Below are 27,387 nucleotides of genomic sequence, written 5' to 3'. Positions count from 1 at the left end.
CTGCCAGCCTCTGATTGGCCAGCAGCTCTCGGTGGGCGGGCCTATAGCCCCCCCGGGGACTTGATTCCAGAGAGGGGCTCCCCACTACCTGATTGGCTTGTGGTTGGGCAGCATCGATCTCTCTCTCACTCTCCAGCCGGCCGGCCGGCCGGCCTGATCCCCAACACCTCATCAAGATTAGGCCCAGTACAATTCTCCTTTAACAGCCTCGGTTGACCCTGCTTCTATCAGACTGTCAGCCAGTGCATTCCAGATCCCAACCACTTGCTGCGCAGAGGAGCTTCTTCTCATGTCGCCATTGTCTCTTTTGCCAATTCCCACAAGCTGGTGTCCCTCTGCTTCTAATTACTGAGCTGCCTGGTATGTTACCAGATAGGAACATAGGAGATAGGAGCAGGAAGAGGCCATTCAGCTCCTCCAGCTTGCTCTGCCATTCAGTTAGATCATGGCTGATCTCCTATCTCAGCGCCATTTTCCCCACTATTCCCATGTCCCTTGATATCTTTAATATCTAGAAATCTATTGATTTCTGTCTTGAGCATGCTCAATGACTGAGCTTCCCCAGTCCTCTGGGATAGAGAATTCCAAAGATTCATCATCCTCTGAGTGAAGAAATTCCTCCTCAATTCAGTCTTACATGGCCTGCCCCTTATTCTGAGACTGTCCCCTGGCCCCAGACTCACCAGCCAGGGGAAACATCCTATCTACATATACCCTGGTGAGCCCTGTGAGAATTTTGTAAGTTTTAATGAGATTACCCCTCATTCTTCAAACTCTAGAGAATACAGGCCTAGTCTCCTTAATCTGTCATAAAACAATCCGGCCATCCCAGGAATCAGTCTGGTGAAGGGTCATGAGGAGTCGAAACGTCAACTCTTTTCTCCACCGATGCCGCCAGACCTGCTGAGTTTTTCCAGGTAATTCTGTTTTTGTTTTGGTGAACCTCTGTTGCACTCCCTCTATGGCAAGTATATCATTTCTTAGATAAGGAGACCAAAACTGTACACAGTACTCTGGGTGAGGTCTCACCGAGGCTCTATACATCTACAGCAAGACACCTTTACTCCTGTACTCAAATCCCCTTGTGATGAAGACCAACATACCATTTACCTTCCTCATTGCTTGCTGCACCTGGATGCTAGCTTTTGGTGACTCATGAACAAAGTCCCGTGGACACCAACACTTCCAAACATCTCACCATTTAAGAAATATTCCGCCTTTCTGCTTTTCTACCCAAATGGATAACTTCAGACTTTTTCCACATTATATTCCATTTGCCATGTTCTTGCCCGCTCACTAAGTCTGCCCAAATCCTCTTGAAGCCACTTTGCATCTTCCTCACAACACACATCCCCACCTAGTTTTATGTCATCTGCAAACTTACGTTCAGTCCCCACATCCAAACCATTGATATATATTGTGAAAACCTGGGGCCCAAGCACTGATCCCTGTGATACCACATTAGTCACCGCCTGCCACTCCGAAAAAGACCCATTTATTCCTACTCTCTGTTTCCTGTCTGTTAACCAATTCTCAATCCCTGCTAATATATTATCCCTAATCCCGTGTGCTTTAATTTTGCACACTCACCTCATGTGGGACTTTATCAAAAACTTTCTGAAAATCCAAAAACACCACATCCACTGGTTCTCCCTTATCTATTCTGCTCGTTACGTCCTCAAAAAACTCCTGTAGGTTTGTCAAACATGATTTCCCTTTCATAAATCTATGTTGACTTTGTCTATTCTCGTTGATATTTTCTAACTGTCCTGTTATCACATCCTTTATAATAGCCTCTAGCATTTTCCCTACTACTGATGTTAGGCTAACTGGCCTGTAATTCCGTTTCCTACCTCCCCCCATCCCTTCTTTTTTAAATAGGGGGGTTACATTTGTCACCCTCCAACCTGCCAGGGCGGTTCCAGAATCTACAGAATTTTGGAAGATGACAACCAACACATTATTTCCATGGCCACCTCCTTTAGTACCCTGGGATGTAGATTATCAGGCCCTGGGGATTTATCGGCTTTCAGTCCCATTAATTTCTCCAGCACTATTTTTTAGTAATACTAATTTCCTTCAATTCCTCCTTCTCATTAGACCCTTGGTTCCCTGGGGCAGGATTTTGCCCCTTGGCAGGGCTGCTTGGTGGGGGTGGGCGGAGGTAATTGGGAAGCCAACCCCCGGCTGTGATCGACTCTGCACCATGATGGTGGGGGTGGGTGGGGGTGGGGGTGGGTGAGGGTGGGTGGGGGTGGGGGTGGGTGTGGGTGGGGGTGGGTGGGGGTGGGGGTGGGGGTGGGTGAGGGTGGGTGGGGGTGAGGGTGGGTGGGGGTGGGGGTGGGTGAGGGTGGGTGGGGGTGGGGGTGGGTGAGGTTGGGTGGGGGTGGGGGTGGGGGTGGGGGTGGGGGTAGGGGTGGGGGGTGGGTGGGGGTGGGGGTGGGGGTGGGGGTGTGAGTGGGTGGGGGTAGGGGTGGGGGGTGGGGGTGGGGGTGGGGGTGTGAGTGGGTGGGTGAGGGTGGGTGGGGGTGGGGGTGGGGGTGGGTGGGGGTGGGTGGGGGTGGGTGTGGGTGGGGGTGGGGGTGGGCGTGGGTGGGGGTGGGTGTGGGTGTGGGTGGGTGGGGGTGGGGGTGGGTGGGGGTGTGGGGTGGGGGTGGGGTGGGGGTGGGTGGGGGTGGGTGTGGGTGGGGGTGGGGGTGGGTGGGGGTGGGGGTGGTGGATGGGTGAGTGTGGGGGTGGGTGTGGGGGTGGGGGTTGTGGGTGGGGTGGGTGGGGGTGGGGGTGGTGGGTGGGGGTGGGTGGGGGTGGGAGTGGGGGTGGTGGGGTGGGAGTGGGGGTGGGGGGTGGGGGTGGGGTGGGGAGTGGGTGGGGGTGGGGGTGGGTGAGGGGTGGGGGGTGGGTGGGTGGGGTGGGGGTGGGGGTGGGTGGGGGTGGGTGGGGGTGGGAGTGGTGGGGGTGGGTGGGGGTGGGAGTGGGGGTGGGTGGGGGTGGGTGTGGGGGTGGGTGGGGTGGGGGTGGGGGTGGGTGGGGGTGGGGGTGGGAGAGGGTGGGTGGGGGTGGGTGTGGGTGGGTGGGGGTGGGAGAGGGTGGGTGGGGTGGGGGTGGGGGGGTGGGTGGGGGGTGGGGGTGGGGGTGGGGTGGGGGTGGGTGAGGGTGGGTGTGGGTGGGGGTGGGGGTGGGGTTGGTGGTGGTGGGTGGGGTGGGGCTGAGGGTGGGTGGGGGTGGGGGTGGGGGTGTGGGTGGGGGTGGGTGGGGGTGGGTGGGGGTGGGGTTTGGGGTGGGGGTGGGTGGGGGTGGGTGGGGGTGGGTGTGGGTGGGGGTGGGGGTGGGAGTGGGGGTGGGTGGGGGTGGGGGTGGGTGGGGGGGGGGGTGGGGTGGGGGTGGGGGTGGGGGTGGGTGTGGGTGGGGGTGGGGGTGGGTGGGTGGGGGTGGGGGTGGGTGGGAGAGCTGGGTAGGGCCGCAGTTCCCACATGCACAATAAAGAACATTTGAATCTCCCTGAGGCGGGAGCTGCTTTAAGGAGATTGAATCACTCGTTATAAAATATAATGAAGAGAATAAAAATTTAATAAACGTGTCCCCTCAGGTGAATCAGCCTTTAATTCAAAAATAAAGTTTTTAGTTCATGTTTATTTGTTTTCAGAGACCTGATTCCACCTGTGGGTGAGGCTTCCTCAGAAATGTAAAGGCCGCTTGGTCTTTTTACCCACCAATCAACTGTTAGGTTGTACCTGCAGCATAAACTTGAATTTAATAAGGTTGTTAATGGCCTTAATAGGTCTTTAAATAAGCGGTGGGTGCACTGTCGACTCTGGCACACGCTCACCGAACAAAATATCATGAGATTTCGTGATGATATCGGGTCATATACCCCACACCATCATGTGTCGTTTTACACTCAGGTGTGTCAGGCGTGCACCTACCACTGAGCGTAATATTCTGCCCCTCGTATTTCTGGGAATTTATCTGTATCTTCCGTTCTTTAATTGCTCTGCCATTTCCTCGTTCTCTATTATAAATTCTCCCGTTTCAGTCTGTAAGGGACCTACATTTGCCTTCACTAATCTTTTTCTTTTTACAGATTTATTGAAGCTTTTCCAGTCCACTTTCATGTTCTTTGTAAGTTTACTCTCATACTCTATTTTTCCCCCCTTAATCAATCTCTTGGTCCTCCTTTGCTGAATTCTAAACTGTTCCCAATCCTCAGGTTTTCTACTTTTTCGAGCAACTTTATATGACTCCTCTCTGGATCTAATACTATCCTTCATTTCCTTTGTTAGCCCTGGCTGGGCCACTTTTCCTGGTGTGTTTTTGTGCCAGAATGTAAGTTGTCAAGAGGTCGAGAGTCTGCAAAGTGATAGAGATAGGTTAAGTGAGTGGGCCAAAATTTGGCAGATGGAGTATAATGTGGGGAAATGTGAACTTGTCCTTTGGCAGGAAGAACAGAAAAGTAGCAAATTATTCAAATGGAGAGAGGTTACAGATCCTGGTGTTACTGAGGGACCTGGGTGTCCTGGTACATGAATCACAAAAAGTCAGTCTGCAGGTACAGCAAGTGATTAGGAAGGCAAATGGGATGTTGGTGTTTATTGCAAGGGGAATGGAATATAAAAGTAGGGGTGTTTTCCTGCAGCGATGGTGAGACCATATCTTTTAAATTCTTTAACAGGATGTTGGCATCCCTCACTAGGCCAGCATTTATTGCCCATCCCTAGTTGCCCTTGAGAAGGTGGTGGTGAGCTGCCTTCTTGAACCGCTGCAGCCCATGTGGTGTAGGTACACCCACAGTGCTGTTAGGGAGGGAGTTCCAGGATTTTGACCCAGCGACAGTGAAGGAACAGTGATATATTTCCAATTCAGGATGGTGAGTGACTTGGAGGGGAACTTCCAGGTGGTGGAGTTCCCATCTATCTGCTGCCCTTGTCCTTCTAGATGGTAGTGGTCATGGGTTTGGAAGGTGCTGTCTAAGGAGCCTTGGTGAATTCCTGCAGTGCATCTTGTAGATGGTACACACTGCTGCTACTGTGTGTCGGTGTTGGAGGGAGTGAATGTTTGTGGATGTGGTGCCAATCAAGTGGGCTGCTTTGTCCTGGATGGTGTCAAGCTTCCTGAGTGTTGTGGGAGCTGCACTCATCCAGGCAGGTGGGGAGTATTCCATCACGCTCCTTGGCCCAACCATCTTCAGCTGCTTCATCAATGACCTTCCTTCCATCATAAGGTCAGAAGTGGGGATGTTCACTGATGATTGCACAATGTTCAGCACCATTCACAACTCCTCAGATACTGAAGCAGTCCATGTCCAAATGCAGCAAGACCTGGACAATACCAGGCTTGGGCTGACAAGTGGCAAGTAACATTCACACCACACAAAGTGCCAAGTAATGATCATCTTCAACAAGAGCGATTTTAACCAATGCCCCTTGACATTCAATGGCGTTACCATCACTGAATCCCCCCGTTATCAACATCCTGGGGGTTACAATTGACCAGAAACTGATTTGGATCAGCAATATAAATACTGTGGCTACCAGAGCAGGTCAGAGACTGGGAATCCTGTGGAGAATAACCCACCTCCTGACTCCCCAAAGTCTGTCCATCATCTACAAGGCACAAGTCAGGAGTGTGATGGAATACTCCCCACTTGCCTGGATGAGTGCAGCTCAGGGGACTCAATTTCAAAATAAGGGCTAGACCATTTAGGACTGAGAGGAGGAAGAATTTCTTCACTCAGAGGGTGGTGAATCTTTGGAATTCTCTATCCCAGAGGCTGGGGAAGCTCAATCATTGAGTATGTGTAAAGTAGAGATTGACAGATTTCTAAATACCAGTGACGCAAAGGGATATGGGGATAGATGATAAAACCATGATTATATTGAATGATGGAGCAGGTTCAATATGCTGAATGGCCTACTCCTGCTCTTATGTTCCTATGTTCCTAGTCCATGTAGTGTAGGTACTCCCACCATACTGTTAGGTAGGGAATTCCAGGAATTTGACCCAGTGACAGTGAAGGAATCTAACCAAAAGCCACAATGTTCCCACTGTTGCTCTTCCATTAGCGATTGCAGCCGGGACTAACTGGGTCATCGGCAGTTGTAGATTCGGTGAGTCCTGGAGACTGGGAAAAGGGCGCAGCTTTGGGAAAACAATCTAATGTCTGATTTTTGTTCCTAGGTTTCTGTTTTGGATGCCAAGAAGAGTATGAACATCAGTATATTCCTCAAACAGTTCAAAAGGTAACTATGGCTGTGTGTCTGTGTGTCCAATCGTATCTGGGTTCAGTACTGAATATTTAATATTTAGCTGCTTTGTCTTTGGTTTCTTGGTGATTCTCATTAAGCTTTTTTAAAATTCATTCATGGGATGTGGGTTTCGCTGGCTGGGCCAGCATTTATTGCCCATCCCTTGTTGCCCTTGAGAAGGTGGGGATGAGCTGCCTTCTTGAACCGCTGCAGTCCATGTGGTGTAGGTACACCCACAGTGCTGTTAAGGAGGGAGTTCCAGGATTTTGACCCAGCGTCAGTGAAGGAATGGTGATATATTTCCAAGTCAGGATGGTGAGTGACTTGGAGGGGAATTTCCAGGTGGTGGTGTTCCCATCTATCTGCTGCCCTTGTCCTTCTAAATGGTAGTGGTCATGGGTTTGGAAGGTGCTGTCGAAGGAGCCTTGGTGAATTCCTGCAGTGCATCTTGTAGATGGTACACACACTGCTGCTACTGTGCGCTGGTGATGGAGGGAGTGAATGTTTGTGGATGGGGTGCCAAACAAGCGGGCTGTTTTGTCCTGGATGGCGTCAAGCTTCTTGAGTGTTGAGGGAGGTGCATTCATCCAGGCAAGTGGGGAGTATTCCATCACACTCCTGACTTGTGCTTTGTAGATGGTGGACAGGCTTTGGGGAGTCAGGAGGTGAGTTACTCACCAAAAATTCCCAGCCTCTGACCTGCTCTTGTAGCCACAGTATTTATATGGCTGATCCAGTTCAGTTTCTGGTCAATGGTAACCCCAGGATGTTGATAGTGGGGGATTCAGTGATGGTAATGCCATTGAATATCAAGTGGCGATGGTTGGATTCTCTCTTGTTGGACATGGTTATTACCTGATACTTGTGTGGGGTGAGTGTTATTTGCCACTTATCATCCCAAGCCTGGGTATTGTCCAGGTCTTGCTGCATTTGGACCTGGCCTGCTTCAGTATCTGAGGAGTTGCGAATGGTGCTGAACATTGTGCAATCATCAGCGAACATCCCCACTTCTGACCTTATGATGGAAGGAAGGTCATTGATGAAGCAGCTGAAGATGGTTGGGCCTAGGACACTGCCCTGAGGAACTCCTGCAGTGATGTCCTGGAGCTGAGACGACCACAACCATCTTCCTTTGTTCTAGATACAACTCCAACCAGTGGAGAGTTTTCTCCCTGATACCCCTTGACTCCAGTTTTGTTCGGGTTCCTTGATGCCATACTCGGTCAAATGCTGCCTTGATGTCAAGGCCAGTCAAGGGCAGAATGAGAGAATTTTTGCAGTATCAGCTGTGTATGAGTGAGAGCTTGATTACATTGGTAGAAGTTTATTTTTTAATCTCCACAGGGCTCCTTATTTCTGCCCATTGTGGATACCGGGTGATCGGCAATGAGGTGACATGAGCTACGAGGTGGCTTGCAGGAGGCAGGTGGAGTAGGCAGGAGGTTCAGGGGTGGGGGCTGGAGAGCTTAACAGCCTTCTAACCAACCGGGATGAAGCCCAAAGGTCCGAGACAGACCCTCTAACCAGTCCACCTCAACACTCACTCGCCTCCCCATAACTGCCTAGGATCCTGCTTGTGGTGATGGTCAGTCTGATTGTCTCCTGCTTGTGGTGATGGTCAGTCTGATTGTCTCCTGCTTGTGGTGATGGTCAGTCTGATTCTGTCCCTGCTTGTGGTGATGGTCAGTCTGATTGTCTCCTGCTTGTGGTGATGGTCAGTCTGATTCTGTCCCTGCTTGTGGTGATGGTCAGTCTGATTGTCTCCTGCTTGTGGTGATGGTCAGTCTGATTGTCTCCTGCTTGTGGTGATGGTCAGTCTGATTGTCTCCTGCTTGTGGTGATGGTCAGTCTGATTGTCTCCTGCTTGTGGTGATGGTCAGTTGGATTGTCTCCTGCTTGTGGTGATGGTCAGTCTGATTGTCTCCTGCTTGTGGTGATGGTCAGTCTGATTGTCTCCTGCTTGTGGTGATAGTCAGTCTGATTCTCTCCTGCTTCTGGTGATGGTCAGCCTCATTCTGTCCTGGCTGTGGTGATGGTCAGTCTGATTGTCTCCCCGCCCGTCTAACCAGAGTGAAAATTGGATGTAATGGGACCCTTTAAACTGAGGCTGGTCAGCAGAGTTGGAAAGTTTTTGACTCGAGGTACCTGCCGCAATAGCAAAAATCTGGCCCTCAGACTCATCCAGGCCACAGAAATCACAGACTGACTGGAGCCCGTGAATCTGCTTCAATACTTATTGGTTGCGTACATTTCCACAGGGGGGAAGGATCTGGAGCTTACTCATTGGCAGAGGAGATAGCGAGTAAGGTAAAGTAGAAAAAGGGTAGGTACAGCAGATGTCAGGTTGATAATAAAAGAGAATCAGGTTGAATATAGAAACCACAGAGCAAAGTTAAATATGGAAATGAGTGGGACAAAATGACAACATGAGATTTGTTTGGGGGATAATTTAAACTGGAATCTAGAAGTTTTCTGCAGACATATTAACTGTTAAATGTTTGCCAGAGGAGCATTGAGGCCCATAGGGACCAAGGTGAAGATCTCTGGGTGGAAACAGTGAGTATGAGTTACTAAATGAGCACTTTGCACTGGTGCTTATCAGAGAACAGGGCTTTTCTAAAGTTCCCATAAGCAAGGAAGTCAACAGGAAACTGGAGAAGTAAAACATAGACCAAGAGGTGGAATGAGAAAAGCTGATTTTTGCTTAGAAAAACACAATGATGACAGCACAGGAAGAGGCCAGAGGGCAGCTTGTGTCTGTGCTGCTCCTCTGAAGGTCACAGCCACCCACAGTCTCCCTATCGCTGTGCAAACAATTCCTCTTCAGATAATGATCCAATTTTCTTACGAAAGCCATGATTGAATCTGCCTCCACCACACACTCAGGCAGTGAACCTCCAGCCCCGAACCACTCGCTGGGGGAAAAAGTTTCTCCTCATGTCACGTTGCTTTTTGCCAATCACCTTAAATCTGTGCCCTCTGGTTCTCGATCCTTCCACCAATGGGAACAGCTTCTCACTCTGTACTCTGTCCAGACCCCTCATGATTTTGAGTACTTCTATCAAATCTCCTCTCAAACCTCTCTTCTCCCAGGAAAACAGTCTCAACTTCTCCAATCTATCTTTGTAACTGAAGTCCCTCACCCATGGAACCGTTCTCGTGAATCTTTTCTGCGCTCTCTCCAATGTTTCACCTCCTTCCTAAAGTGTGGAGCCCAGAACTGGACACAGTACTCCAGCTGAGGTTGAACCAGAGTTTTACACAGGTTTATCATTGTGAAGGTAATATATATATTTTCTCCTGAAATGAAATTCTTTTTGTGAAATTTTGTTGTCTCTCATCCATCAGACCCGTACAGAGTATTATCGACGACATTAGGAGTGGAGCAGGTGCGTCATACGGAGCAGAGAAACTAACAGAACTCCACAAAATGCTACCTGACAAAGAGGAGGTGGGTGAGAGTGTGTGAGCGTCTGCATTCATTGAATTGCACAGCAGAGGAGGCCATTTGGCCCATCATATCTCTGCTGTTTCTCTTTTTGAAGAAGGTCTTAAAATCAGAACCAGGCCAGTCAGGAGCGGAGTTAAAAAAACGCATTCTTCACACACAGGCTGGTTAAAATGTGGAGATCTTTCCTGCAATGGGCAGAGAATGCTAGCTCAACGATAACTTCAAATCTGAAATTAGAACTCAAAGATATGGAGCCAAGGCAGGTGCATGAAGTTAGGATATAGATCAGCCAGGAGCCCATCAAGTAGCGGATCAGGCTCAAGAGGCTGAATGGCCTTTTCCTCTTCCTGTGTTACAGGCTCAAGGGGCTGAAAGATCTCCTCCTTTTCCTATGTGACAGGCTCAAGGGGCTGAAAGATCTCCTCCAGTTCCAGTGTAACAGCCTCAAGGGGCTGAATGGCCTTCTCCTGTTCTTGTGTTCCTGTCCAATGTACACACACCCCCTGCTCTTTCCTCACAAACATGCAGAGTTCTCCTCTCCTGGAATGACTGCGCTCCCGGTAACAGGTTCCTGTCCGGACCTGTCCGATTACCCACAGCCTGAGCTATGCACATTCTCCTGATCCTGCCCTTTGTGAGCTTCAGCCTCTGAGACACAGACTCCGTGTCCCAGTCGTGTTTAATCAGCGATTGGGATGCGAATTGACAACTGTCTCCACGTCTTAAAAAATGAAATCATTTCTTTATTACAAAGTCTGAGATAAAACAGGAAATACTCAGCAGGTCAGGCAGCTTCGCTGAAGAGAGGAACAGAGTTTATAGATTTTTCTTTTCCCACCTATTTCCATTATTTTTAAATGTATTTCGATTCATTGTTTTATCTCTACCTTTTAGCCTATTTCGATCCCTTCCCCCCACCCCACTCCAACTAGGGCTATCTGTACCTTGCTCATTCTGCTTTCTACCCTTAATTAGCACATTCCTTAGATAATATCATCACCTTCAACACCTCTTTGTCCTTTTGTCTATGACATCTTTTGGTTATCTCCACCTATCACTGACCCTCTATCCAGCTCTACCTGTCCCACCCCCCACCTTAAACCAGCTTATATTTCACCTCTTTTCTATTTTTCCTTAGTTCTGATGAAGAGTCATTCGGACTCGAAACGTTAACTATATTCCTCTCCGCAGATACTGTCAGACCTGCTGAGTTTGTCCAGGTATTTTTGTTTTTGTGTTGATGACTTCACATCCTGCCTTTTTGCCCTTTTTGACAATTTTAACAAGTTATCCTTTCGGTGCCAAAGATTTATGTAATTTTCACAGGGAACTGGACATCTCAAGCTAAACAAGCATGATACTAAACAGAGTTACAACCAGATTAACCCAATTTACACAGATGGACGGTACTGGTGTCTGTGTTCCACACAACCCTCCTCCCAACCCTCTTCACCTCACCCTTAGGGTTACCAACCCTCCAGGATTGGCCTGGAATCCCCAGGAAGTGAAGATCAACCTCCAGGACACAGGTGTGCACAACCCTGGAGAGATATCATCCGGACATCCAAGGATTGGGGTCTTTTTCTGCCATTTTCTTTGAACATTTCGATTACAAGATATTAAAAAATTGAAAATGGGGAGAAAAGGCTGTTTGGCTGACAGTCCCGGCATCATCCGGTTGGGTAGTGAGTCTTGTTGCTTCCCAGTTGAGGCAGGCAGATGGAACGTCACAAGGATGGCTGATATTGTCTGGAGTGTGGGGGCAAGTCATGTGACGAAACCTCCAGGAATACTTTTAATCACAGTTGGCAACACCACTCACCCTATCAGCATATCCTCCTACTCCTTTCTCCCTCAGGTGTTTATCCAGCTTCCTCTTAAATGTATCTATACCATTCACCTCAACCACATTCTCCCCACTCTCTGGGTAAAGAAAGACGTTTCTCTTGAATTCCCCATTGGATCTATGAGTGACTGTCTTATATTGACGGCCTCTAGTTCTGGTCTCCCCTCACAAGTTGAAGCATCTTCTCTGTGTCAACTCTTTCAAAGCCCCTTCATCATTTTAAAGGCGTCTATCAGGTCACTCCTCAGCCTTCTCTTTTCTAGAGAAATGATCCCCAGCCTGTTCAATCTTTCCCTTACTCCTTGGATTTTATACCCTCTTTCTGTGCCTCTCCATCCCTTTTTACATAAAATCACACAATCACAGAGTTGTTAAGGTGCAGAAGGAGGCCATTCGGCCCATTGTGTCTGCACCGGCTCTCCGAATGTGAATTTCCCTTAGTGCCATTCTCCCACCTTCTCCCCATAACCCCACACATTCTTCCTTTTAACTCTCTAATAACTCTCTAATTCCTTTTTGAAAGCCTCAATTGGCCCTCCCTCCCCCACACTCTTAGGCAGTGCAATCCAGATCCTAACCTCTCGCTGTGTGAAAAAACTTATCCTCATGCCTCCATTGCTTTTTTTTAACCAATTACCTTAAATCTGTGCCCTCTGGTTCTTGATCCTTTCACCAATGGGAACAGTTTCTCTCTATCTACTCTGTCCAGATCCCTCATGATTTTGAACATCTCTATCAAATCTCCTCTCAGCTTCTTCTCTCCAAGGAGAACAGTCCCAACCTCTCCAATCTATCTTTGTTCCTCATCCCTGGACAGATTTTCAGGAATCTTTTCTGCACTCCCTCCAATGCCTTCACATCTCAAGTTCAACATAACCTCCTTGCTCTTGTACTCTATGCCCTTATTAATCAAGCCCACGATACCGTATGCTTTATTAACCACCCTCTTAACCTGTCCTGTCACCTTTAATGATCTATACACATATACACCCAGCTCCCTCTGCTCCTGCACCCACGTTACAGTTGTACCCTTTATTTTATAATGTGTCTCCATGTTCTTCCTACCAAAATGAGTCATTTCACATTTCTTCGCATTGAACTTTATCTGTCACTTGTCTGCCCATTCCACCAACTCGAAGTTCCACACTGTTCTATAAAATACATTGTTAAAAATCATTTCAGCACCACAAGGGGGCAAATTGATGAGAATTGTAAAAGATTCAAGCTGCACGTAAGTAGCAAATAGGCAATGATTCAGAATGATTCCGAACTGAGGGAATAAATGACAACCTCAAATCCGAGCAGCGATCGCTCTTTGATATGAAGAAGAATTTGTTTTTTTTTTGCACAGGATTTGGGTGTCACTGGCTGGGCCAGCATTTATTGCCCATCCCTAGTTGCCCTTGAGAAGGTGGTGGGGGTGAGCTGCCTTCTTGAACCGCTGCAGTCCATGTGGTGTAGGTACACCCACAGTGCTGTTAGGGAGGGAGTTACAAATCTTGATCCTAGCCCCAGACAAGCTGAAAGGCTTAAACCCGGTAACGGGTGGGGATTGGGGATTGACACAAGATTGTCAAACAGTAACTATATGGATTGTCCATGAACGATGCTATCAAAGAATAGGATTACAGCTAGCTGCAAAATAACAATAACATCAAGAGAAATAACACAAGTTAAATCATTTTTGGTGAAGAGTGCAGGAAGTCATGTCAGGAGCAGCACCAGGTGTCACCCTGGTGAAGCTATAACACAGGACTACTTGCCAAACAGCATAAGCAGCAAGTGATAGACAGGGCTAAGCGATCCCACAACTAACGGATCAGATCTAAGCTCTGCAGTCCTGCCACATCCAGTTGTGAATGGTGGTAGACAATTAAACAACTCACAGGAGAAGGAGGCTCCACAAATATCCTCATCCTCAATGATGGAGGAGCCCAGCACATCAGCGCAAAAGATAAGGCTGAAGCATTTGCTACAATCTTCAGCCAGAAGTGCTGAGTGGATGATCCATCTCAGCCTCCTCTGGAGGTCCCCAGCATCACAGATGCCAGTCTTCAGCCAATTCGATTCACTCCATGTGATATCAAGAAACAGCTGAAGGCACTGGACACTGCAAAGGCTATGGACCCTGACAACATTCTGGCACTGAAGACTTGTGCTCCAGAACTTATTGCGCCCCTAGCCAATCTGTTCCAGTACAGCTACAACACTGGCATCTACCCGGCTAAGTGGAAAATTGCCCAGGTTTGTCCTGTACACAAAAAGCAGCACAAATCCAACCCGGCCAATTACTGCCCCATTAGTCTACTCTTGATCATCAGTAAAGTAATGGAAAGGGTCATCAACAGTGCTTTCAAGCGGCACTTGTTTAGCAATAACCTGCTCACTGATGTCCAGTCTGGGTTCCGCCAGGGTCACTCAGCTCCTGACCTCCTGACAGCCTTGGTTCAAACATGGACAGATAAGGTGGGAGTGACTGCCCTTGACATCGAGTGTGGCATCAAGGAGCCCCAGCAAAACTGGAGTCAATGGAATCAGGGGGAAACTCTCCGCTGGGTGGAGTCAAAGCGGTCACCCAGTCTGCATTTGGTCTCTCCAATGTAGAGGAAACCACTTTGCAGAACACCTTCAGTCTGTCCGCAAGCATGACCCAGACCTCCCTGTCGCTTGCCATTTTAACACTCCACCCTGCTCTCATATCCACATGTCTGTCCTTGGCTTGCTGCATTGTTCCAGTGAAGCCCAACGCAAACTGGAGGAACAACATCTCATCTTCCGACTAGGCACTTTACAGCCTTCCGGACTGAATATTGAATTCAACAATTTTAGGTCATGAACTCTCTCCTCCATCCCCACCCCCTTTCCGATTCCCCCCTTTTTTCCAATAATTTATATACATGTTTCTTTTCCCACCTATTTCCATTATTTTTAAATGTATTTCCATCCATTGTTTTATCTCTACCTTTTAGCCTATTTCGATCCCTTCCCCCCACCCCATCCCCACTAGGGCTATCTGTACCTTGCTTGTCCTGTTTTCTACCCTTAATTAGCACATTCCTTAGATAATATCACCACCTTCAACACCTCTTTGTCCTTTTGTCTGTGACATCTTTTGGTTATCTCCACCTATCAGTGGCTGCTTGTCCCAACAACTACCACCCCCCCCTTAAACCAGCTTATATTTCACCCCTTTTCTCTTTTTACTTAGTTCTGTTGAAGAGTCAAACGGACTCGAAACATTAACTGTGTTCCTCTCTGTCAGACCTGCTGAGTTTTTCCAGGTGTTTTTGTTTTTGTTTTGGATTTCCAGCATCCGCAGATTTTTGCTTTTATCTTAGTGTGGGATGGCAGCTCCCTTAATCAGCACTGGGGTGTGGTGGGTTCCACAGCACTCGGTAAAATCCCGGTTGGTTTTGAGCAGGGCCCAGTGGATGTCTGGCTGAGAGAGGCAGACAGGTCATGTCTCATCTGACTGGGGTTGGGTCGGTTGATCTATAAAAAGGATTCGGTTTATGGACCTTTCCTATTCTATATTCACTGTTGCTATTGGATGGTTGTCTCCTTGCTGGTCTCCATGTGACCTGTTGCTGTGTTAAAGGTGAAGAAATTTCAGCAGTTTGATGGAAATCGAGAGCGATTGTGTGAGTCTGACCTGTTCATGCTGCTGCTTCTCGAGCTCCCCAGGTGAGAAAGAACCTCTCAAAATCACCGCTGAGGGTTAGGGTGGCTGGGAACCATAACAGTGCCCTCCTGAGACCCTTCCCCCTCCCCAGTCCCACTCCTCCCCTGACCCCAGGCCCTCCCCCACCGCACACCCCCCTCCCCCACCCCCCGGGCCTCTCCGCTACCTGGACTGACCCTCCCCATCACCCCTCTCCCAGGGCCTTGCCCACTTCCTGGGCCCTTTGCCCTCTGCCTCCCTTGGGGCAGCCTCCCTTTCTCCCCTCTGTTTGGCAACAGTGGGCAGGAAATCTCACTGACCCAGCGAAGGGGCATTGTGATGCTTTGATCTGTCTCCTGGGAAACTTTGAACATCAGAAGATAAGAATAGGAGCAGGAGTAGGCCATTCAGCCCATCGAGCCTGCTCTGCCATTCAATACGATCATGGCTGATCTGGGGCTTCAACTCCATTATCCCGCCCACTCTCCATACCCTATAATTCCCTGAGAGACCAAAATTTTGTCTATTGCAGCCTTAAATATATTCAGTGGAGCATCCACAATCCTCTGGGGTAGAGAATTCCAAAGATTCACCAGCCTTTGAGTGAAGAAATTTGTCCTCATCTCAGTCCTAAATGATTGTCCACTTATCCTGAGACTGTGCCCTCAGCCTATTCTAGTTCCTCGACCAGTGGAAATATTTTCTCAGTCAAACCCTTTCAGAATCTTAAACAAAAACAGAATTACCTGGAAAAACTCAGCAGGTCTGGCAGCATCGGCGGAGAAGAAAAGAGTTGATGTTTCGAGTCCTCATGACTCTTCGACAGAACTCCTCGCAAGTTCTGTCGAAGGGTCATGAGGACTCGAAACGTCAACTCTTTTCTTCTCCGCCGATGCTGCCAGACCTGCTGAGTTTTTCCAGGTAATTCTGTTTTTGTTTTGGATTTCCAGCATCCGCAGTTTTTTTGTTTTTACATTTCAGAATCTTGTACATTGCAATGAGGTTTCCCCTCATTGTTCTCAACTGCAGGCAGTCTCTGCTTCACCTAGTTTCTGGGCTGTGTCCCTTTGACCCTGTGATATTTGACCTCAAGCTGTGTGACCCTTGGGCTGTGTACTGCTGACCCTGTGCTGTGTTTGATCCTGTCTGAACTCTAACCTTCTCTACCAGTTACACAGAGCGTGTGGAGTGCATGATCCTGAAGGAGGAGTTTGGCCCTCGGTTGGAAACGCTGAGTCTCGGGGTACAGACTATGACTGAGGCAGCTCGAGGTGAGTCCACATCACAGAAACAAGCCATTCGGCCCATCTGCTCTGTGCTGGTGTTTCTGCTCCACACAAGCCTCCTCCCACCCCCTCTTCATCTCCCCCTATTAGCATATCCTTCTATTTCTTTCTCCCTCGTGTTTATCCAGCTTCCCCTTCAGCCACTCGCTGGAGTAGCGAGCTCCATGTTCTCCCCACTCTTCAGTAGAGATATTCCTCCCGAATTCCCCATTGGAGTTATTAGTGACTATCTTATATTGCTGGCCCCTGGTTCTGGTCTCCCCCTAACAGATGGAAACATTTCTCTACATTGACCCTATCGAAACCCCTTTGTCATTTTAAAGACTTCAATCAGGTCACCCCTCAGCCTTTTCTTTTCGAGAGAGAAGAATCTCGTCCTGTTTGTTCTTCCCTGATAGTTGGAATCTCTCAGTTCTGGGATCATTCTTGTGAATCTTTCTCTCATCTTCCCCAGTGCTTTGATATCTTTTCTATAATATAGGAACAGAACAGCTCACTGTCCGCCAAGTGTGCTTTAACCAAGATTCAATAATAGATCTTCTCTGCTTTTCAATTTGATTCCTCTGGAGATAAACTCCCATGATTAATTTATTTATTTGTGGCCATATTAACCTGCATACAAAACAGTGAGGGAAACCTAGGGAACACCGTTAAACAATAGGAGGTCTCTAGAAAGCAGAATGAATGGGATTGGATTGAACGGGAGAGTCAGTGTGTTTGTGGACAGATGTGGTTGTTCAGTGGGTATAAGTCTAGAGTAACTGGGAGCAATTCTGGGCACTGTGCAGGAAGGACATTGGAGGGGACAGAACAGATTCTCCAGAATGATGCTGGTTATATAAGGGTTAAATTATGAGCACAGGCGTGGCTTACCTACAGACATACAAACACATGAACATACAAACACATGAACATACAAACACATGAACATACAAACACATGAACTAGGAGCAAGACTAGGCCACTCGGCCCTTCAAGCCTGCTCTGCCATTCAACAAGATCACGGCTCATCTGATTGTGTCTCAAATCCACATTCCCACCTAACCCCTTGTGTTCCCTCAAATTTAGAAGATTAAGCGATGATCTAATCAAGGTGCTTAAAATGATTAAAGGATCTGATGGGATAGATAGAGTGAAGCTATTTCCTCTGGTGGGGGAGAGAAGTGGGGAGTCCAGAACAATTGGAGCCAGATCGTTCAGCAGTGATATCAGGAAACATTCTTCACACAGAGGGAAGAGGGAATCTGAAACTCTCTCCCCACAAAAAGCTGCTGAGACTGGAGAGCATTGAGGCTTCCAAACAGAGATTGAAGAGTTTTGTTGGGTAAGGGGTATTCAGGGTAAGGGGTATTCAAGGTAAGGGGTATTCAGGGTAAGGGGTAATCAGGGTAAGGGGTATTCAAGGTAAGGGGTATTCAAGGTAAGGGGTATTCAGGGTAAGGGGTAATCAGGGTAAGGGGTATTCAGGGTAAGGGGTATTCAAGGTAAGGGGTATTCAGGGTAAGGGGTATTCAAGGTAAGGGGTATTCAGGGGAAGGGGTAATCAGGGGAAGGGGTATTCAGGGTAAAGGGTATTCAGGTTAAGGGTTAATCAGGGGAAGGGGTATTTAGGGTAAGGGGTATTCAGGGTAAGGGGTATTCAGGGTAAGGGGTAATCAGGGTAAGGGGTATTCAGGGTAAGGGGTAATCAGGGTAAGGGGTATTCTGGGTGAGGGGTAATCAGGGTGAGTGGTTTTCAGGGTAAGGAGTATTCAGGGTAAGGAGTAATCAGGGTGAGGGGTATTCAGGGTGAGGGGTATTCAGGGTAAGGGGTAATCAGGGTAAGGGGTATTCAGGGTGAGGGGTATTCAAATAGTCGTTTGGTAGTACAGAACTTGAGTATTGCTGAGAAAAGAGACATGTCGAAGCTTTTTGTCTTGCGCTCATCAGGACACTGCAAGAATACCAATATCAGGGGAAAACAACAATTTATACTGTATGGGAAGAGAGTACTGATTGGTTGGCAAGTGGACTCTGATTTGTAGATGTGTTGCCATGGAAAATGCACTTTATATTTTCGGGGCCGAAAGTGTTGGCCTTAGGCTGTTCATCACGCAAATTCATGACCGGCCCTGAAACCTGCCCAGTGTACCTCAGATTACTCTGGAAGAGTAAGGTATCTCAAACATTTGAGCACCAGGTGAAGCTAGCTGTTTCACGCTGCTACTATGCAGTAGTAACACGAGTGGTATTCACCACTAACAGGATGCTGCCCTCAAGCCAAAAAGACATTCTGCCTATCACACAAATGAGTAATGTGGTGTATGAGTTTCAGTGCTGGTGTGATGACGGGTATGTAGACCGTATGTCCCAAACACTGGCGGATCGTATCAATAGCTTGTCCCAACCGCTGTTCACAACAGGCAAAGTACTGACCGTACACAATCAGCCCAGGCTCGCAAAACTCAAAACACAGTGTCCAACATTGGATGTGATTCCGCAAATGGACAGCACTTGCTAAACAACCCTCAGTGTGCTAAGCATTACACTGACAACCAGTTTAAGATTATCAGTTGGCTCGCAGTGTGGTGCAGTTGTGTGTACTGGAAACTGCATATATTAATACACAGAGCCCTGTTCATCGCAGACAGAAAGAACATGTACACACATTGTGCCTGTTTCAGCTAAACCAAATAAGTGACAGCCAGTCACTGACTCATTCCCCAGGCCAATCCCTTGACCAATCAGGGTCAAACTGCCTGGTTTAAATTTCAAACAATGCTTGGCAGTCAACTGTCAGTCACCATCAATTGGTGCTTTCTCCATGGTAACGCCCATACCAATCAGACTCCACCTGCCAACCAATCAGTGCTCTCTTCACATACAGTATAAATTATTGTTTTCCCCTTATATTGGTATTCTTGCAAAGTGTCCTGATGAGTGTGAGACAAAAAGCTTTGACATGTCTCTTTTTGCAGTAAGAGGTATTCAGCATAAGGGGTATTCAGGGTAAGGGGTATTCAGTGTAAGGGGTATTCAGGGATATGGAGCTAAACTTCAGTTGCAAGTCAGCTTGCCCTCATAACAACAGCTTGTAATTAAATAGTGCCTTAAATGAAATGAGGTTATATTAGGGCAAATGAGAAACATCTTGTTCAGAGAAGTGGGCTTAAGGAGTGTCTTTAGGGTGAAAGTGAACTAGTGAAGATGGAGAGGGTTAGGGAGGGAATCCCAGAGTTTAGGGCTCAGGCAGCTAAAAGCACGGCGGCCAATGGTGGAGCGATGGGAATCGGAGATACTCAATAGGCCAGAATTAGAACAGTCGAACAGAGTGAAAGGGCTGAATGGCTTTATCTCTGTTCCATCTCTGTTTCCTTTGCGGTGTTAAGAGTCATTCTGCCTGTTTTTCAGAGCTGATGGACTGTGATGAGCTTCACATTGTAATCCGACTAGTTCTGAAAGCTGGGAACTACATGAATGCAGTAAGTACATAATAGGAACAGAAAATGCTGCAAATACTCCACAGCTCAAACAGAATTAGTTCCCATTGGTGGAAGGATCGAGAACCAGAGGGCACAGATTTGAGGTAATTGGTAAAAGAAGCAATGGAGGCACGAGGAGAAACTTTTTTACACTGCGAGTGGTTAGGATCTGGAATGCACTGTCTGAGAGTGTGGGGAAGACAGGGTCAATTGAGTGGTTAGGATCTGGAATGCACTGTCTGAGAGTGTGGGGGAGACAGGGTCAACTGAGTGGTTAGGGTTTGCGATGCACTGTCTGAGAGTGTGGGGGAGACAGGGTCAATTGAGTGGTTAGGATCTGGAATGCACTGTCTGAGAGTGTGGGGGAGACAGGGTCAATTGAGTGGCTAGGGTTTGGGATGCACTGTCTGAGAGTGTGGGGGAGACAGGGTCAATTGAGTGGTTAGGGTTTGGGATGCACTGTCTGAGAGTGTGGGGGAGACAGGGTCAATTGAGTGGTTAGGATCTGGAATGCACAGTCTGAGAGTGTAGGGGAGACAGGGTCAATCGAGTGGTTAGGATCTGGAATACACTGTCTGAGAGTGTGGGGGAGACAGGGTCAATCGAGTGGTTAGGGTCTGGAATGCACAGTCTGAGAGTGTAGGGGAGACAGGGTCAATCGAGTGGTTAGGATCTGGAATGCACTGCCTGAGAGTGTGGGGGAGACAGGGTCAATCGAGTGGTTAGGATCTGGAATGCACTGTCTGAGAGTGTGGTAGAGACAGGGTCAATCGAGTGGTTGGGATCTGGAATGCGGTGCCTGACAGTGTCGGGGAGACAGAGTCAATCGAGTGATTAGGATCTGGAATGCGCTGCCTGAGAGTGTGGGGGAGACAGGGTCAATCGAGTGGTTAGGATCTGGAACACACTGTCTGAGAGTGTGGGGGAGACAGGGTCAATCGAGTGGTTAGGATCTGGAACACACTGAGAGTGTGGGGGAGACAGGGTCAATCGAGTGGTTAGGGTCTGGAATGCACCGTCTGAGAGTGTGGGGGAGACAGGGTCAATCGAGTGGTTAGGATCTGGAATGCACCGTCTGAGAGTGTGGGGGAGACAGGGTCAATTGAGTGGTTAGGATCTGGAATGCACTGTCTGAGAGTGTGGGGGAGACAGGGTCAATCGAGTGGTTAGGATCTGGAATGCACCGTCTGAGAGTGTGGGGGAGACAGGGTCAATCGAGTGGTCAGGATCTGGAATGCGCTGCCTGAGAGTGTGGGGGAGACAGGGTCAATTGAGTGGTTAGGGTCTGGAATGCACTGTCTGAGAGTGTGGGGGAGACAGGGTCAATCGAGTGGTTAGGGTCTGGAATGCGCTGCCTGAGAGTGTGGGGGAGACAGGGTCAATCGAGTGGTTAGGGTCTGGAATGCACTGTCTGAGAGTGTGGGGGAGACAGGGTCAATCGAGTGGTTAGGATCTGGAATGCACTGTCTGAGAGTGTGGGGGAGAAAGGGTCAATTGAGTGGTTAGGGTCTGGAATGCACTGCCTGAGAGTGTAGGGGAGACAGGGTCAATCGAGTGGTTAGGATCTGGAATGCACTGTCTGAGAGTGTGGTGGAGACAGGGTCAATCGAGCGGTTAGGGTCTGGAATGCACTGTCTGAGAGTGTGGGGGAGACAGGGTCAATCGAGTGGTTAGGATCTGGAATGCACTGTCTGAGAGTGTGGTGGAGACAGGGTCAATCGAGTGGTTAGGGTCTGGAATGCACCGTCTGAGAGTGTGGTGGAGACAGTGTCAATTGAGTGGTTAGAGTCAGGAATGCACTGTCTGAGAGTGTGGGCGAGACAGGGTCTATCGAGTGGTTAGGATCTGGAACACACTGTCTGAGAGTGTGGGGGAGACAGGGTCAATCGAGTGGTTAGGATCTGGAATGCACTGTCTGAGAGTGTGGGGGAGACAGGGTCAATCGAGTGGTTAGGGTCTGGAATGCGTTGCCTGAGAGTGTGGGGGAGACAGGGTCAATTGAGTGGTTAGGATCTGGAATGCACCGTCTGAGAGTGTGGGGGAGACAGGGTCAATCGAGTGGTTAGGATCTGGAATGCACTGTCTGAGAGTGTGGGGGAGAAAGGGTCAATTGAGTGGTTAGGGTCTGGAATGCACTGCCTGAGAGTGTAGGGGAGACAGGGTCAATCGAGTGGTTAGGATCTGGAATGCACTGTCTGAGAGTGTGGTGGAGACAGGGTCAATCGAGCGGTTAGGGTCTGGAATGCACTGTCTGAGAGTGTGGGGGAGACAGTGTCAATTGAGTGGTTAGAGTCAGGAATGCACTGTCTGAGAGTGTGGGCGAGACAGGGTCAATCGAGTGGTTAGGATCTGGAATGCACTGTCTGAGAGTGTGGTGGAGACAGGGTCAATCGAGTGGTTAGGGTCTGGAATGCACTGTTTGAGAGTGTGGGGGAGACAGGGTCAATCGAGTGGTTAGGGTCTGGAATGCACCGTCTGAGAGTGTGGGGGAGACAGTGTCAATTGAGTGGTTAGAGTCAGGAATGCACTGTCTGAGAGTGTGGGCGAGACAGGGTCAATCGAGTGGTTAGGATCTGGAACACACTGTCTGAGAGTGTGGGGGAGACAGGGTCAATCGAGTGGTTAGGATCTGGAATGCACTGTCTGAGAGTGTGGGGGAGACAGGGTCAATTGAGTGGTTAGGATCTGGAATGCACTGTCTGAGAGTGTGGGGGAGACAGGGTCAATCGAGTGGTTAGGGTCTGGAATGCACTGCCTGAGAGTGTGGGGGAGACAGGGTCAATCGAGGCTTTGAAGAGGGAATTGGATCTGTAATCTGTAAAGGATTTACCGGGTTATGGGGAGAAGGTGGGAGAGTGGCATTGGGTGAATTGCTCAGTCAGCGAGCTGGTGCAGAGTGGATGGGCTGAATGGCCTCCTGTGTGTAACAATTCTGTGATTCTGTGAGCAACTGTGGAGAGAAACTGGATTAATGTCTCAGATCAATAATGATGCTTGATCAGAACGGCATAAATGTCACACCAAGTGCATTATGGCTGTAATCCCTCCTGGGGTCTCAGCCACGTTCAGAGCCTCTGGACAAAGGCAGGTAAGTGACTCAATACCAAGCAAGATGTGGAAACAACAGTCTTTGTTAAACAACTATTAAAGAATTATTAATGGATTAAAAGAAACTGAGAGAAAGATAACTTTACATAGACACTATATAACATACTAAATTACAAATGGTAACCCCAAACCGTCTATTCCCCAAAATTCCCTTGGTTCATACATCACCAGCTCTGCAAATGACCTTCCAGGGGTGGACACTCAGGTCAGTCACCCTGTCGACAGCCCTCCTCCTCATGGTCTTCAGTGGTTATGAATCCGCTTTGGCTGCAGTCCAGCACATTGGAGAATGCTCTCCTTTAAGTCCAATTTGTGGCTCCATTCCAGCCTTTCAAGGTCTCTATCCAAACTTTCTCAAGAGTCTGGAACACGAGTTGTTTTCACCTCTTAAAGCTTCGTAGACGTTTCCGTATTCAAGGCAGTGACGATCTGATGGTGTCTCCCATCTGCCAACAACTGAGCTCCATCTCCTGATCCCACACCATAGTTGACCAGCCCATGTGTCCTGGCTCATAGTTCAAGGGTCATTGAAGATTGTAAAAATCATCGCTTCTGCTAAACAAAGACAACTTTTATTTTGGGGTAGGCCTAGCTTGAAAAGAGAAAACAAACATGAAAACCAAGACCTGAGGAAAACACACCTACAGTTAATAATATCACAAATAATTGCTATCAATTAATTACTGGATACATTAATATTTGCTTTGTAGGCCCTGATTTAAAACAAGCAGAAAATATTCACTGCAGACGTATTGCAGGTTCGATCAAGAACAAAGCAGAAATAACATGCAAAAATTCAAATTGCAAATCTAATTGGCTGCAAGCCTCAGGCCTACATGATCTCTAGTGCTGGAGTACGGGTCCCACACACACTGACTCTCACTGGGGTACGGGTCCCACACACACTGACTCGCACTGGGGTATGTGTCCCACACACACTGACTCTCACTGGGGTACAGGTCCCACACACACTGACTCTCACTGGGGTACGGGTCCCACACACACTGACTCTCACTGCGTTACGGGACCATTACACACACTGACTCTCACTGGGGTACAGGTCCCACACACACTGACTCTCACTGGGGTACGGGTCCCACACACACTGACTCTCACTGGGGTACGTGACCCACACACACTGACACTCACTGGGGTACGTGACCCACACACACTGACTCTCAATGGGGTACGGGTCCCACACACACTGACTCTCACTGGGGTACGGGTCCCACACACACTGACTCTCACTGGGGTACGGTTCCCACACACACTGACTCTCACTGGGCTACGGTTCCCACACACACTGACTCTCACTGGGGTAGGGGTTCACTTTATTTCCTGGCTTGACCTGCTGCTCACACATCCTGAGGGACGTGTGACAGGGACAGGCCTGGCTGAACATGTAATATTGCTGCTGGTGGGAGCTGGGGACTTGATGGGTGTTTGTGTCTTTTGTGTGAGGAGAGAGGCTGGGACAGTGACTCATCGGGGGCTTTGCTGACCATTCTCTGTCTCTCTCAGGGAGGCTACTCGGGAAATGCTGTCGGGTTCCGAATATCCTCATTACTGAAACTCGTTGAGACAAAGGCCAATCAGCCGGGAATGAACCTCATGCACTTTGTCGTTATGGTGAGTGAGTGACTGACATCCTGTCTGTGTCGGAGATCAGAATCACTTGGGGATGAGTGGACGGGCCAGGGTTTGGTGTTCATGGGCTGTAGGAGGCAGTTGAATGGTTGGGTCTGGGAAGTGGGGTTGTGGCATATACTAGCCCCGGGAGGGAGGATTCGAGGCTGCCTCACAATGTGTGAGGGACTGGAAGAGAGACTCGAGTTGGGGGTGTGGGCGGAGATTGAAGTGGAGAGTTCCGGAATAACAGGGAAATGGATGGGAAGTTTCAGCCAGTGGAGGCCATGTCCTTTTTCAATAATTCTGAATCTTTTAGGAAGCTGAAAAGAATGACAAGAAATTGATGGATTTCCCGAGTAAACTGCGGAATATTGGAGCAGCTTCCAGGTAGGAAAATTCCCAAATCGGGGGGGCGGGGCGGGGGGGGGGTGGGGGGCAGGGAACGCTGTGATTGGTGTGTTCACTCCTCTGACCCTGTCCCTAAAATATCCCCCTCAGACCCCTGTCCACCTGTTACCCCTCAGTCTACCCCTCCACCCTCAGCCCCAACCCGGGTATTTACCCAGGCTCTCCCCCTGCACCCCACCCCACCCCCCACACACACACCCTGGGGATGTAGCAGCTTCTTTGTTTGAGCAGTTACTTGGTTCACTCACGGATCCACTTCCTGGCCACAGCTCCAGTGCCCTCGGTAATTCCTCCAATCTCAGGCCCACCCTCAGACTGGGCACCTTTCTCCCCTTAAACTCACAGAGTCTGAGTTCAATAACCTGCCCCTCAACCGCAGCCCCCACCCCCCCCCCACCAAAGGTCAAGGGAGACAGATCAAGCCCCTTCGCCATCCGTTCTCCATTAGTCAGCCTGTTGCTGTGCTAACTGTGGGGGGAGGGGAATTGTTTCTGTGTATCCCAGAATCACAGGATCACTGAATTGTTACAGTGCAGAAGGAGGCCATTCGGCCCATTGTGTCAGCACCAGCTCTCCGAGTGTGAAAATCACCCAGTGCCATTCTCCCACCTTCTCCCCGTAACCCTGACCATTCTTCCTTTTCACATAACTGTCTAATTCCCTTTTGAAAGCCTCGATTGAACCTGCCTCCCCCACACTCTCAGGCAGCTCATTCCAGGCACAAACCACTCGCTGGGGGCAAAAGTTTTCCTTGGATCACTTTTGCTTCTTTTACGAATTACTTTAAATTTGTGCCCTCCTGTTCTCAACCCTTTCCCAAGTAGGGAAGCAGTGAGCAGTTGTGTCCTTGAGTCTCACAGGGATGTTGAATGGTGCAGTAATTATTCCCTTCTTCCTCCCGGTGTAGACTATTCAAGCAGGAGTTGGAGGGTGAGTTTGAGAGATTGAAACGGAAGCTTCACTTGGTGAAAGGAGACATGGAAAAACTGCTGGATATCCGAGATCAGATGGAAGGTTTTATCCAGGTTGGTGCTGACACTCTGGGTCAGGTGTGGGCAGAATGGGGGTGGAGGCTAGTGCTTCCTGTGGGCATCAGGGGTCAGCGATACATGTGGGCGTCAGGGCTGGAGGTCAGTCAGTGCTCCCCGTCAGCGGCCAGTACCTTCCTGTGAAGGCGATGGTAGTGACATTGTCACTGGACGAGTAATCCAGAGATCCAGGGGAATCCCACATCGGCAGGTGGTGGACTTTGCATTCAATAAAATTCTGGAATTAAAAGTCTGATGGTGACCAGGAAACCATTGTCGATTGTTGTAAAAACCCATTTGGGTCACTAATATTCTTCAGGGAAGGAAATCTGCCGTCCTTACCTGGTCTGGCCTACATGTGACTCCAGACCCACAGCAATGAGGTTGACTCTGAAATGGCCGAGCCAGACACTCAGTTGTAACAAACCTCTACAAAGTTACAAAAAAGGAAAGAAACCGGACAGACCACCCGGCATTGACCTAGGCACCGGGAACAACAACGGCAAACTCAGCCCTGTCAACCCTGCAAAGTCCCCCTTACTAACATCTGGGGTTTAGTGCCAAAATTGGGAGAGCTGTCTCACAGACTAGTCAAGCAACAGCCTGACGTAGTCATCCTCACGGAATCATATCATACAGATAATGTCCCAGACACCACCATCACCATCCCTGGGTATGACCTGTCCCACCGGCAGGTCAGAATCACAGAATTGTTATTATGTAGAAGGAGGCCATTTGGCCCATCATGTCTGCGATGCCCTCTCAGCATATTAACATAGCTCCTTTTCCCTGTAACACTGCACATTGTTTCATCTAATGACCTCTTGAATGCCTCGATTAAACCACACCACACTTCTGGACAGTGCATTCCAAACCCTAACTCCTTGTTGTGTGAAAAAGTTTTTTCTCACCTCGCATTTGCTTCTTCTGCAAAACAATTTAAATCTGTGCCCCCTGTTTCTCGATCCGTTTACGAGCAGGAACAGTTTCTCCCTATCTACTCTGTCCAGGCACCTCATGATTTTGAAACCTTCTGTCAAGTCTCCTCTCAGCTTCTCCTCTTTAAGGAAAACAGTCTCAACCTCTCCAATCTTTCCCCATAACTGAAGTGTCTCATCCCTGGAACCATTCTCGTAAACCTCCTTGGCACTCTCTCCAATGTGTTCACATCCTTTCTATAGTGTGGCACCCAGAACTGAACACAATACTCCAGCTGAGGTCTAACCAGTGACTTATATAAATTCAGCATAACCTCCCTGCTCTTGAA

The 27,387-nt window shown here is 48.8% G+C and overlaps 1 protein-coding gene across 2 annotated transcripts in view; it reads left to right on the top strand.

Annotated features, from left to right (window-relative positions):
- The window catches only part of LOC121284224 (FH2 domain-containing protein 1-like), a 98,134-nt gene that overhangs the window by 38,613 nt on the left and 32,134 nt on the right, over window positions 1-27,387 (top strand). The window contains exons 2-10 of one of the 2 annotated variants that reach the window (XM_041199518.1): window positions 4,082-4,119; window positions 6,175-6,236; window positions 9,591-9,693; window positions 15,138-15,223; window positions 16,371-16,471; window positions 19,877-19,947; window positions 24,577-24,684; window positions 25,001-25,071; window positions 26,000-26,117. In XM_041199518.1, coding sequence (XP_041055452.1) covers window positions 4,111-4,119; window positions 6,175-6,236; window positions 9,591-9,693; window positions 15,138-15,223; window positions 16,371-16,471; window positions 19,877-19,947; window positions 24,577-24,684; window positions 25,001-25,071; window positions 26,000-26,117 — 729 coding nt within the window. In that variant the 5' untranslated portion in view covers window positions 4,082-4,110. The remainder of the gene's footprint in view (window positions 1-4,081; window positions 4,120-6,174; window positions 6,237-9,590; window positions 9,694-15,137; window positions 15,224-16,370; window positions 16,472-19,876; window positions 19,948-24,576; window positions 24,685-25,000; window positions 25,072-25,999; window positions 26,118-27,387) is intronic. The other variant, XM_041199517.1, reaches the window with a different exon arrangement.

The sequence above is a fragment of the Carcharodon carcharias genome, chromosome 11 (assembly GCF_017639515.1).
Source record: "Carcharodon carcharias isolate sCarCar2 chromosome 11, sCarCar2.pri, whole genome shotgun sequence".
Classification (NCBI taxonomy): Eukaryota; Metazoa; Chordata; class Chondrichthyes; order Lamniformes; family Lamnidae; genus Carcharodon; species Carcharodon carcharias.
Note: the sequence above shows the minus strand (reverse complement) of the source record. Positions and strands in the feature narration are given on the sequence as shown.